This window comes from Hypanus sabinus, chromosome 4, assembly GCF_030144855.1.
Source record: "Hypanus sabinus isolate sHypSab1 chromosome 4, sHypSab1.hap1, whole genome shotgun sequence".
NCBI classification, from domain to species: Eukaryota; Metazoa; Chordata; class Chondrichthyes; order Myliobatiformes; family Dasyatidae; genus Hypanus; species Hypanus sabinus.
This window is the reverse complement of record NC_082709.1, coordinates 17667677-17681748: the sequence shown is the minus strand read 5'-3', so window position 1 is coordinate 17681748 and position 14072 is coordinate 17667677. Positions and strand designations below refer to the sequence as shown.

Here is a 14072-nt window from a genome sequence, read left to right as displayed (position 1 = left end):
ATCCTTTACGCGCGCCAGATCCTGAACTGACTATCCGCTCCACATTGACAAATAGATTTCTGTGCTAAAGTCTTAGGCAACCTAGCTATTTAGAAGTGCCTAATACATTTACACAGTACAGTAACTATTGCAGCAAATAATTTGAACAAGCTAGAAGAAAAATCCAAAAAGAAATTGAATCAGAGGAGATTACCATACTCACATTGAAAAGCAGATTTCTTATGAATAATCTTATATTGACATACCAGAGCCCGATCCATATGTCAGATTTTCCTCCCTTTCTGTAAGGCCAGGGTCCTCATCATCATGCCTTGTTTCCACACAGGCAGAATATCGTCTCCGGAATGTATACACTGTCATCAGCAGAGCCAAGCTCAAGAACCCCACGAGAGGAAGTACTAGAGCCGCCAATTTTGTGGGTCTCCAGCTCAATTCACTATGATGCTTCTCTACCAAAAGGAAAAGAGAAAATAATTTTTAAGGCCCATTTAATATATGCTAAATGCAACCTTTATTACATGGTCATCTTTGCCAATGACTTGGCAGCGGTGGGTTCATCACAATGATGAAACAGCCTATAGAGAGGAAGTGGAAGAGCTCAAGGCCTGGTGCCAGGCAAATAATCTCTTCGTCAAGACCGGGGAGGTGGTTACGCCACTCACACCCCTCTTTACATCTGTGGCACAGCAGCAGAAACTGCGAGCAGCTTCAAACTCCTAAATCTCGCACAACCTCTCATGGTCCCAGAACACCTCTCATCTTGCACAATCAACAAAGCTGCTTTCCGGAGAGGCTGAAGAGAGCTGGACTATGCACGTCGGCATCCACGACTTGCTACTGATACACAGCAGAGAGCCACCTAACCTGCTGAATCACTGCATGGCTATGGAAACTGCTCTGCGTTACCGGCACCAGCCTACCTACCATCAGGGACGTAGACACAAAAAGATGCCAAAATAAAAATGGCAGCAGTGTCATGAAGAATCCCACCCACCCTGTTCAAGGATTGTTTGCCCCACTCCCATCAGGGAAGAGGCTACGTAGCATCCACGCCGGGACCACCCGACTCAGTTACTTTCCTCAAGCAGCATTAACTCACCCCCACCTTCACTACTTTATCATTTCCTCTCAACTTATGTACAGACACTTCTGTGACTAGTGTCACTGTATATAAGCCATCTTATGTACTCATATTTATTGGGCTTTTGATTATTGTGTTCTTTACCTTATTGCGGTTTTTTTTAATGTGCTGCATTGGATCTCCTTTGAGTAACAGTTCTCCTTTGCACTTATGTAATGGAAATGACATTAAACTATCTTGAATCTTGAAACATAAGGTACTGATCATTCTTATTAATCAATGAAACCATGAATTCCAAACTCTTGATTTCCAATGTTATTACTGTTTGAGTTTGCCACTGTCTTTTTAATTTTCACTTAAAATCAGATTTGTACATTATCGACTTGAGGTTTATGCTCGTTCATTCCTTGCAAATTGGCTCCAAGATTTCCCTTATACCGGCTGGGTAGCCTCCAACCTGATGGCATGAACATTGACTTCACTAACTTCCGTTAATGCCCCTCCTCCCCTTCTTACCCCATCCCTGAAATATTTAGTTTTTTTCCCCCTCTTTTTTTCTCTCTCTTTCTGCCCATCACTTTGCCTGTTCTCCATCTCCCTCTGGTGCTCCCCTCCCCCTTTCTTTCTCCCTAGGCCTCCCGTCCCATGATCCTTTCCCTTCTCCAGCTCTGTATCCCTTTTGCCAGTCACCTTTCCAGCTCTCAGATTCACCCCACCCCCTCTGATCATCTCCTATTATTTCGCATTTCCCACTCCCCCCACTACTTTCAAATCTCTTAGTATCTTTCCTTTCAGTTAGTCCTGACAAAGGGTCTCGCCCTGAAACATTGACAGTGCTTCTCTCTATAGATGCTGCCTGGACTGCTGTGTTCCACCAGCACGTTGTGTGTGTTTTCCTTATTTCAGCTATGTTTGCACTTCAGAATTATTGCATTTATTTTGGCAAGGAGGTCGCTGTCTGCGCTGGGCCTTGATGAAAAGAGCAAGAACCAAGCAGCTCACAGGGTGGGGAGGAAGCAAAAAGATCCTCTTGCTGGATATGGAGCAGGTGAGTGGAGTTGGGCTGGACATCAGGAGCAGATGGGCACTGACATGGCCACCACTGCTGACCCGCCAACTGGAGAGTCTAGTGGCAAAACACTATGAATGTTTGGGATTACATCTGCTCCTGGCCAAAGGTTATGGTTACCTCACCAGGTAACTGAAGACAACACCCCGGTATATGATGCAAGTAAATCACTGAAAATTCTGAGTCACAAAAAGTGCAATGCAAACCATTTTCCTACAGAGCTAATTTTGTACGGTGTTTTTATTAACAAAGTTAACATTGCAGTTAAAATGAAAAATTGTGAAATAGCATTGTCATAGTTCCCCTCAGTACAGTGATTTATTATTGAGATACAGTGCAGAAGGGTCCTTTCTGAAGGACCCAGAGGAAACTCATGCAGTTAAGAAACCCATCACTGGATTAAGTTAGTTAAAGTCTGTCCCGAGCCTTTAAGGCTCATTATGCCAGTGCAGTGAAGCGACTGAAAGTACGAGACTCCACCCCCTCCACCCCCCCCCCCCCCCCGTCCCAGATGGGACGCCAGTCTATTGCGAGGTACCCATTTTCAGCTGGATGGACCGGAGTAGTGTGTGGTTAAGTGCCTTGTTCAAGGACACAAAACACAGCCTCGGCTGGGGCTCGAACTCACAACCTTCAGATCGCTAGTCCATCACCTTAACCACCTGGCCACATGCCACACACATGCAGTCACCAGGAGAAGGTACATCAGCATTCAGGCATCAGCAGGAACTGAACTTGGGCCACTTGTACTGCAAACCACTGTGCTAACCACTACGCTACGGTGCCACACTTATTTCACAGTCATTTGAGAGTAATGGCAATATCCAGGTATGTTTTCATAATTTCTATCTAATATGCTGGTAATAAAACTTATTTGATACACTTTGAACTTTTTTTTCCCAGTGATCATGACTGCCCTCCAGTGGCTCAATTCACCTAAAGCTTTCCAAAACACTGTATGGCATAATCCACACCAGTAAAATTAATTTCCACAATGACTTTCCTTCAATTTGTATTCCCTCCAGGTGAGATTAAGCCTGGCTTAAGTGTACCCATATTTATTTCAAATAAATGCTGTAGAAGCATGAACTTAGCAATGCAGTGGCTCCACTAGCAGAGCTGCTGTCTCACATCTCCGGTGCTTTGTGTTCGATCTCAGCTTCTGGTGATGCCTGTGCTAATTTTGTCCCTATAACTACATGGGTTTCCAGAGTGCTACGATTTCCATTTCACATCCTAAAGTCATGCATGATGTAGGTTAGTTTTTTACTATAAACTGCCCATAATATGTAGACGAGGAGTTGAATCTTGGGGAATTGTTGGGAATATGGGAAAAATAAAATGGTTCGATGCAACATCTGAGAATGTAGAAAGTACTGTATACAACCTAAAACCCTTACTCCTCACAGACATCCATGAAACAAGAAACCCCACAGAATGAATGATAGAAACATCAGAAGCCCAAAGATCCCTCCTATGCACAAGCAGGAGCAGAAGCTTCGACCCTCAGCCCCCCTCCCCCAACATGCAAGCAATAGCAAAATCCCCCAAAGATGGGATCAGTACAGGAATGCAATGGATGAGTTCTTGTTATGGCCTTGGGAACTGAAGGACCTCTTTTCATTCTGCTTGATGAAGTGACTTTGTGCTTCAAAAAACAATAGATTGCTGGTTAAGTGTATTTGCTTTAAGATTACTGACTTGAAATTTGCCATTGTGAGGATAGGAAGACTGTAACCAATCACTACCACTATCAGGATTTTGTATGTACAATCAGAAAGCTGAAAACAGAAAATCGTAGCTGCCACTATCTATATTGTGCGTTATTGGTCTTTGCAAGACACTGGAATAGAATCAGTGATGTCACGGTGGAGGGATGGAGTTTCATCTTTGCCAAAGGAGGAGTAAGGCGCTCCTTCCATCCGCTAGCCTGCAGCTCACCATTGAGAAAGGTGCAGCACCTGTTTAGCCTCCAGATCTGGGTCTCATGAAGCTATGGGAGCAGGTTGTGGATGGTCGTATAAGCAGCCGGTGCACATCACAAGTCCTGGTTATGCAACTGCTGTCACCAGACAGAAAATCTCTGAAGAGTACTGGTAATAGCTGGGGTCACCCATCTTGTAAAGATACTGCCCAGAGAAAGACAATGGCAAACCACTTCTGTAGAATCACGGTCAAAGACCACAATCACCCATGTCAAATGACACTACACATAGTGATGATGATGAATGTCATGGAGTCACTGCATCATTGAATCATACAGGATAGACACAGGCCCTGAGATCCAACCAGTCCAAGCCAATAAAGATTTCCAACTCCACTAATCCCATGTTGGCCCAGATCCATCCAAATCTTTCCTATCCATGTACTTGTCCAAGTGCCTTTTGACATTATTAATGCACCTGCCTCATCCACTTCCTCTGGAAGCTCATTCTACATCGGACCATCCTCTGAGTGAAAAGTTGCCCCTCAGGTTCTTATTCAATCTCTTCTCTCAACTTAAACCTGCTGTATGTCCTCTGCTTCTTGATTTACAAACCCTCAGATGAAGACTGTGTACATTGACCCTACTATGTCCTCATGATTTTATACACCCACCTATCACTATGTTCCATTGAAAAAAATGCTAACCAGTTCCAGTGACATCATCATCGAGAATGGCAGCTTAAGTCATTAGCTCCTCTGGAAAAATGCATATTAAGCCCTGTTAACCCATCAAATATTGTATTTTTCAAAAATATTTGAACTGATGAGGGGCAAGAATGGGGAAAAAGAATAGAAATTTAAAAAGCGACACTGCGGAGCCTGCGGCCGAGAGGAGTGCAGCGAGCAGCTCTCCTACCCAACTGCGTGCTAGTGAGGCGGACACTGGGCCTCATTCAGGCGAAGCAGCAAATATGATTGAAATTCTGAAAGAGATATGGGAGTTCCAGAAAGAAATAAAGCAGCAGCTACATGATATTAAGTCAGAGCTCGCCAACGTCAATCAAAAAATAGCGGTGGCAGAGACTCGAATTGAGAAGGTGGAAGATCACGTTCAAAATGTGGAAGGGATACTAAGTAAAACAATAAAAATATTAAATCAACAAGAAGGTAAACTGCTTGACCTGGAGGGAAGATCACGGCGGAAAAATATCAGAATATACAACGTTCCCGAAGGAGCGGAGGGCTTGTCTATGATGGAGTTTGTCAGAAAGTTGCTGCAGGATGCACTGGAGCTTCCCTCGACTCTGGAGCTGGAAACTGAGAGAGCGCATCGTGCAGTCGTCCTGTAGCCTACCCGAGATAGAGCAGATAAGCCACGCTCAATAATAATTAAATTCCTTTGATACAGTACCAAGGCAGAGATTCTACGAAAGGCCTGGGTAAGAAGAGGGTGTTTTTAGATGATAAATTAATATATTTCAACCATGATTACACCCCCCCCCCCCCCGTGGTCCTGCAGAAGCATAAAGAATACTCTAAAGTAAAGCGAATACTAAAGCAAGAAAGGATTAGAATTCAAACCCGTACACTGCTAAACCGAGTGTTTTATCAAGATGGGATCCAACTGTCTCAGACAGTGGAAGAGGCAACTACAGACATGAAGGCCAGAGGGTTGCCCGTCAGTGTGATCAAACCGAGGGAAAGCCTGGCAGAGGAGTTATCCCGCTTCGCTTGGGAAATAGTGTGAGAATCAAGAAGGCAGGAGGCCGAGAGAAGTATATCAAGAAGAGACTGGGAGTCTTCCAAAGACAGTCCTCACCTCCTCCAGGAGAGCCATAAGGTTTGGCTAACTTTAAAAATGTTGAGAAGTTAAACAGAAGCAAAAGTAGATGGTGATATACCTATCTCGAGAAATACTTATTATAATGTGGATTTTACATTACTTAGTTGTTATTCTTTATTTGCTCACTTACTCCTTTCTCCCCACCAAACTGAGAAAATAAATATATATATGTGTGTGTGTGTGTGTGTGCATATATGTGTATGTATGTAATATATATGTGTGTGTGTGTGTATATATATGTGTGTGTGTGTGTGGGTGTGTGCACATATAAGTACATATGTATGTATGTATGTATTTATGTATGTGTGTGTGTGTATATATATATATATATATATATATATATATATATATATATATATATATATATATATATTGTTACGTACCCCGTAACTGGGTCACTTACCAGCAAAGATAGAGAGGTCCGTTGAAGTCTGATGGTACTATTTTTAACAGTATTTATTGATAAAAATACACAAAAATAATATCAATGCAAACATACAGATAATATACGTGGTCAATACTAAATCTAAAAGTGCAGGTATAATAATAATCGATAAGGAATAGCTCTATCATTGTCCAGGGGATAATGTATTGTCCGATGGAAATATAAAAATCACTTTAGTTCATTCAAGCTGCTGCTTTTTGGTTGGAGAGAAAGACGGGTTAAAACTTGCCCATTCCTTTTATGATGTCAATCCTTCGAGAGTCGTTGGGAGTTGATATCCCCATTGTTAGCTAAAAACTGTTCTTCCGATTCCAGGGCAAATGGAAATGGACGCACGTGGCCTTCCCACCATCTTTCGCTATTACAGGATCGCTAGCGTTTCTTCTGGTGCGTCTGAGGGGCTGTTCCCACAGACCCTCTTTTATCCTGACTCACAGGGTCTCAGATGTCAATCAGGTTGGGATGATGCAATCCCTCCACCAACTTCCCCCTCGGTTCATTGCCTGGGGGCTTTGGTGCATCGTACAGGATTCAATACACAATTCCGTCTCCAAGAGACAATAGCCAGTATCAATGGTTCCGCCTTTCAGAGGCCAGGACACATTCCAAACTCTTTGTGGATTCTGCATGTCTTTCTCTCATTTCCTGGGTCTCCTGAACTGACTCAATAGTGATCTTCCGATTCTCAAAAAGGAAGGGGAGATATATATATATATAGGCCCTCAACTCACAAGTAGGAGAGGTTTCCCCCACAGCTAGACATTTCCTCTAGCTCAACGCAGGGTCACCTACCAGAGACCTCAGCCTTTGAATCACACATTCATTGCCATTTTTGTTATTATTTGCATTTCTTGGTTCTTATTTGTTCAGGGAGTAAATCAATTAAGTTTTATTCTGCAAATTTCAATGATATATTGACAGATAAATACAGATGGCTAAGGACAAAGTAAAATTCATTTCTTTTAATGTCAATGGGCTATTAAATCCAATCAAATGTAATAGAATTTTATCCAAAATGAAAAAAGAACAAGCCCATGTTGTATATTTACAGGAAACTCACTTAAGTGATAATGAGCATAGAAAACTAAAGAGAATGGGCTTCACTAATTTGCTTTTCTCCTCATATAAATCAGGACGTAGGAGAGGAGTTGTTATTCTTATCTCAAGTAAGCTAAATTTTGAAAAAGTATTCAAAATGGGAGATAAAGAGGGCAGATATATTCTGGTAAGGGGGAATATAGATGGAAATTCAGTTACTCTATTGAATATATACGCTCCCCCGGGAAGTGATAGTGGTTTCTTTCAGAAAATTACTGATATTATGGTAACTGAAACAGAAGGTCTCCTGATATGTGGAGACCTTAAATTTACAAGTACAACCAAACTTATACTCCTCCAATAGAAAAACCTATGAAACAAAATCCTTACATAAGAAAGTTAATACAGTTCTTGAGGATGTTGGTTTAATTGATATATGGAGGGACCTTTTCCCCGACAGAAGGGATTAAACTCATTATTCTGCTCCACATTCTGCATATACAAGAATAGACTATTCCATAACATTTGGAAAAGACAAAGACAAAATAAACAACTGTGGAATTGGGACAATATATATAAGTAACCATGCACCTATATACTTATCTGTTGATTTTGACCTACAACCAAAGAATACTATTTGGAAACTAAATTCAAGTCTACTCAATGATCCGTATTTTAAGGAACAAATTAAAAAAGAAATTGGTCTCTACTTAGAATGTAATGATAACAGAGAGGTTTCACCTCCCATTTTATGGGATACTCTGAAGGTTGTCTTAAGAGGGAAAATTATAGCGATATCTTCATATAAGAAAAAAATAAGGAATAAACCATTGGAGGAATTACAAATTAGGCTGTAGGAACTAGAGAAAAAACACAAATTGAATTTGGCACAGGATACATTAGGGGAAATTTTTAAAATTAGGAATGAAATTTATAGTTTAGCTATGCAAGAAATCAGGAAAATTTTAATGTTTCTGAAACAGAGACATTATGAAAGTGAATCAAAGTCTATGGAAATACTGGCATGGAAACTGAAAAAAAAAGACAGCAGAAAATAACAATTCATAGAATTAGGGACCCAAGAATGAAAATGATAAAAAAATAAGCTAAGTGAAATTCAAGAAGCTTTTGAAGTGTTTTACAAAACTCTATATTCCAAAGTTCCAGGGGGAAGCATAACCCAAATTGACACCTTTTTGAATTCTCTAGAATTACCCACTTTAAGCGAAGAACAAAATACAACAATGACTGTTGACATAACTGAAGTTGAATTAAAAGCTGCAATTAGTAGGCTTAAATTAAGCAAGTCACCAGGATCAGATGGGTATACGGCAGAGTGGTACAAAGAATTTAAAAATGAGTTAATTTCTGTTTTACTCACCACACTGAACTAGCCTCTAAAAAAAGGCACAAATGCCACCCAGTTGGAGGGAAGTGATAATCTCAGCTATACCAAAAGAAGGCAAGGACAAAAGGCAGGTCATTTAGACCAATATCTGTTCTTGATGTAAATTATAGATTATTTACCTCCATCATGGCCAAACAATTAGAGGAGTTTCTACCCATACTGATACATAACGATCAAACAGGTTTTAAATGACAATGCCAAACACAAGACAATATACGAAGGACACTTTACATTGTGGATCATATACAAAAAAATAAATTCAAAGCAATAGTGATAAGCGTGGATGCTGAAAAGGCATTTGATTCGGTTCATTGGAATTTTCTTTACAGAGTTTTACATAGATTTGGTTTCCAAGACACAATTATTAAAACTATACAGACACTATATGACAACCCTACTGCTAGGATTAAAATCAATGGATATTTATCAAATAGTCTTACCCTTGTTATGTACCCCATAACTAGGTGTCTTACCAGCAAAGATAGAAGTGTCCGTTGGAGTCTGGTACTATTTTCAAAACAGTGTTTATTAGTAAAAAATATACAAATCAATATCAACAATGCCAATATACAGATAATACACGTTAGCAATACTAAACCTAGAAGTGTGGGTATAATAATAATCAATAATAAACAAGCTCTATCATTGTCTAGGGGATAATGAATTGTCATACGTGAGTATAAAGTTCAGTTCAGTTCATACAGGCTGAGGTAGTTGTTGGTCGATGTGGAGAGAGAGAGAGAGAGAGATCAAACAGTGACAGCCAGTCAAACCTTCCTGTACGATCTTGATCCATCGATGTGTTGTTGTGGCCATTCAGGTATGACCCCTCTGTCCTTTGGCTAGACCATTCTTCTATGGTGGACTCGTCACCCAGGCAAGGGTGGACACACACACAAGCCCCCACCGGCCTCGCTATAAACACTATGAGTTAAAAGTGACCGATCCTTCATTCGGTCTCCGATGCCCCCCCACTTTTCTCGTGGGTTCCAACACTTAAACAGTGCTCACTAGTGTGTCTCTTCATGCATCTGAGGGGTGTCTCCCCAGACCTCACTTTTATCCCCACTCACAGGGTCTCAGGTGTCAATCAGTTTTGAATGGCTTAGCCCATCAAACCAGCCCACTCCGGCTGTCCACTGAGGAATTTTAATGAACAGAATAGTACCAAGTAAACAGCCCTCTCCGGAGCCGTGAGTCTTATAGGAGTCATAATATGGTCTCTCTCCCCCGGTGTTATTTCGCCCTTGTCTGAAGCAAATGCTCCAGTCCCAGTATGTTTTTGTTCCATCTCTTTCTCTCTCATTAACAGCCTGGCAACACTAATGGTTTGTAATTCTCCCAGGGGAGGGGAACATGGGCAACTCTGTACCTTCTGCCCATCAGAGTTGTTCATCCTTCATAACACCCTAGAAAGGGGCACAAGACAGGGTTGTGCATGGTTGAGATTCAAGATTCAAAATCTTTATTGTCTTTCCAACCATACATCAGCTCTGCAGGGCAGAATGAGGCAGTGTTTCCCAGTTACAATCATAACGTAACAAACACAACAATAAATAGTAAACACAACAATAAATAGTAAAACACAAACAGCCACATGTCAGTTAAAATCAAGTTATAAGTGTCCATTGCAAGTTAAAAGTGTCCAAAGCAGAGTCGGGTAGAGCAGCTATTTAGCAGTCTGACTGCCTGTGGGAGGAAGCTGTTTAGTAGCCTTGTGGTTTTTGTTTTGATGCTCCTGTAACGTTGGCCTGATGGCAGAAGAACAGTTTACGGAGAGGGTGTGAGGGGTATTTAATGATGTCCCATGTCTTTTGGAGGCATCAACTCTGAAAGAGGTCTTGGACAGAAGTAGGGAGACCCCAATAACCTTCTCTGCTCCCCTAACCACCCTCTGCAAGGCTTTTTTGTTGGCAGCTCTGCAGCTGGAGTACCAGGTACCACTACTCTTCACATTATATCTGGAACCATTACCTCAATACATCAGACAAAATGAAGATATCAGGGGAATTACTATTAAAGGGACAGAGCATAAATTGGCTTGTTACGCGGATGGCATTTTGATCTATCTAGGGCAACCAACATACTCTTTACTTAAACTGATGCAATCCTTTGAACAATATGGTCAATTATCAGGATAGAAGATCAACATAGATAAAACCCAATTACTTTCATATTACTATAGCCCACCAAGAGAAATTGCAAGTCGAATCCCCTGGGCATGTCACACAGAGTCTCCCCAATATTTGGGCATCATTATGCCAAAAGATCTGGCAAAATTATCAGAGCGTAATTATCAGCCTTTATATAAAAAATTAAGGAGAACCTGATCCTTTTTTCAGTCTCAGTTCAAGGATTGAATCTATTAAAATGAATATACTCCCCAGACAGTTATATCTCTTTCAGACGCTACCAATAGAGATTAATCAAAATCAATTCAATGAATGGAACAAGATGCTATCAAGGTATATTTTTCAGGGTAAAAGGCCTAGAGTTCATCTCAAAACATTGCAATTAGCAAAGGAAAAGGGGGGATGGGGCCTACCTTCTCTTGGAGATTATTATTTTGCAGCACAGTTGAGAGCTGTGATACGTTGATGCAACCCATCATATGATTCTCAATGGAAAAACATTGAGAAGTGGGTACTTCCCATCCCCATACAAGCAATTTTGGCTGATAACAACCTGCAAAGGTACATAAATACTATTGATAATTGGGAGGCAGATTTTGGAAAGGTGCAAAAATAACAGGGTTGTTATCATGGGTGACTTTAACTTCCCTAACATTGATTGGCACCTGATTAGTTCCAAGGGTTTAGATGGGGCAGAGTTTGTCAAGTGCGTCCAGGATGGATTCCTGTCACAGTATGTTGACAGGCTGACGAGGGTGAATGCCATACTAGGTGTAGTATTAGGTAACGAACCGGGTCAGGTTACAGATCTCTCAGTGGGTGAGCATCTGGGGGACAGTGATCACTGCTCCCTGACCTTTAGCATTATCATGGAAAAGGATAGAATCAGAGAGCATAGGAAAATTTTTAATTGGGGAAGGGCAAATTATGAGGCTATAAGGCTAGAACTTGCAGGTGTGAATTGGGATGATGTTTTTGCAGAGAAATGTACTATGGACATGTGGTCGATGTTTAAGGATCTCTTGCAGGATGCTAGGGATAAATTTGTCCCGGTGAGGAAGATAAAGAATGGTAGGCTGAAGGAACCATGGGTGACAAGTGAAGTGGAAAATCTAGTCAGGTGGAAGAAGGCAGCATACACGAGGTTTAGGAAGCAAGGATCAGATGGGTCTATTGAGGAATATAGGGTAGCAAGAAAGGAGCTTAAGAAGGGGCTGAGAAGAGCAAGAAGGGGGCATGAGAAGGCCTTGGCAAGTAGGGTAAAGGAAAATCCCAAGGCATTCTTCAATTATGTGAAGAACAAAAGGATGACAGGAGTGAAGGTAGGACCGATTAGAGATAAAAGTGGGAAGATGTGCCTGGAGGCTGTGGAAGTGAGTGAGGTCCTCAATGAATACTTCTCTTCGGTATTCACCACTGAGAGGGAACTTGATGACGGTGAGGACAATATGAGTGAGGTTGATGTTCTGGAGCATGTTGATATTAAGGGAGAGGAGGTGTTGGATTATTAAAATACATTAGGATGGATAAGTCCCTGGGGCCTGATGGAATATTCCCCAGGCTGCTCCACGAGGCAAGGGAAGAGATTGCTGAACCTCTGGCTAGGATCTTTATGTCCTCATTGTCCACAGGAACAGTACCGAAAGATTGGAGGGAAGCAAATGTTGTCCCCTTGTTCAAAAAAGGTAGTAGGGGTAGTCCAGGTAATTACAGACCAGTGAGCCTTACATTTGTGGTGGGAAAGCTGTTGGAAAAGATTCTTAGAGATAGGATCTATGGGCATTTAGAGAATCATGGTCTGATCAGGGACAGTCAGCATGGTTTTGTGAATGGCAGATCATGCCTAACAAGCCTGATAGAGTTCTTTGAGGAGGTGACCAGGCATATAGATGAGGGTAGTGTAGTGGATGTGATCTACATGGATTTTAGTAAGGCATTTGACAAGGTTCCACACGGTAGGCTTATTCAGAAAGTCAGAAGGCATGGGATCCAGGGAAGTTTGGCCAGGTGGATTCAGAATTGGCTTGCCTGCAGAAGGCAGAGGGTCGTGGTGGAGGGAATACATTCAGATTGGAGGGTTGTGACTAGTGATGTCCCACAAGGATCTGTTCTGGGACCTCTACTTTTTGTGATTTTTATTAACAACCTGGATGTGGGGTATGAAGAGTGGGTTGGCAAGTTTGCAGATGACACAAAGGTTGGTGGTGTTGTAGATAGTGTAGAGGATTGTCAAAGATTGCAGAGGGACATTGATAGGATGCAGAAGTGGGCTGAGAAGTGGCAGATGGAGTTCAACCCAGAGAAGTGTGAGGTGGTACACTTTGGAAGGACAAACTCCAAGGCAGAGTATAAAGTAAATAGCAGGATACTTGGTAGTGTGGAGGAGCAGAGGGATCTGGGGGTACATGTCCATAGATCCCTGAAAGTTGCCTCACAGGTAGATAGGGTAGTTAAGAAAGCTTATGGGGTGTTAGCTTTCAAAAGTCGAGGGACAGAGTTTAAGCGACGCGATGTAATGATGCAGCTCTATAAAACTCTGGTTAGGCCACACTTGGAGTACTGTGTCCAGTTCCGGTCACCTCACTATAGGAAGTATGTGGAAGCATTGGAAAGGGTACAGAGGAGACTTACCAGGATGCTGCCTGGTTTAGAGAGTATGGATTATGATCAGAGATTAAGGGAGCTAGGGCTTTACTCTTTGGAGAGAAGGAGGATGAGAGGAGACATGATAGAGGTGTACAAGATATTAAGAGGAATAGACAGAGTGGACAGCCAGCGCCTCTTCCCCAGGGCACCACTGCTCAGTACAAGAGGACATGGCTTTAAGGTAAGGGGAGGGAAGTTCAAGGGGGATATTAGAGGAAGGCTTTTCACTCAGAGAGTGGTTGGTGCATGGAATGCACTGCCTGAGTCAGTGGTGGAGGCAGATACACTAGTGAAATTTAAGAGCCTACTGGGTAGGTATATGGAGGAATTTAAGGTGGGGGATTATATGGGAGGCAGGGTTTGAGGGTCAGCACAACATTGTGGGCCAATGGGCCTGTACTGTGCTGTACTGTTCTATGTTCTATAATCCATGGGGGAAATTGACTCTTAAAATATGGAAAACTACTATAAAAGAATATAATCT

General features: G+C 41.9%; 1 protein-coding gene across 1 annotated transcript in view; it reads right to left on the bottom strand.

Moving 5' to 3' along the window:
* Window positions 1-14072, bottom strand: part of LOC132392427 (TGF-beta receptor type-1-like) — an 86267-nt gene that overhangs the window by 41190 nt on the left and 31005 nt on the right. The window contains exon 3 of the mRNA XM_059966252.1: window positions 246-449. Coding sequence (XP_059822235.1) covers window positions 246-449 — 204 coding nt within the window. The remainder of the gene's footprint in view (window positions 1-245; window positions 450-14072) is intronic.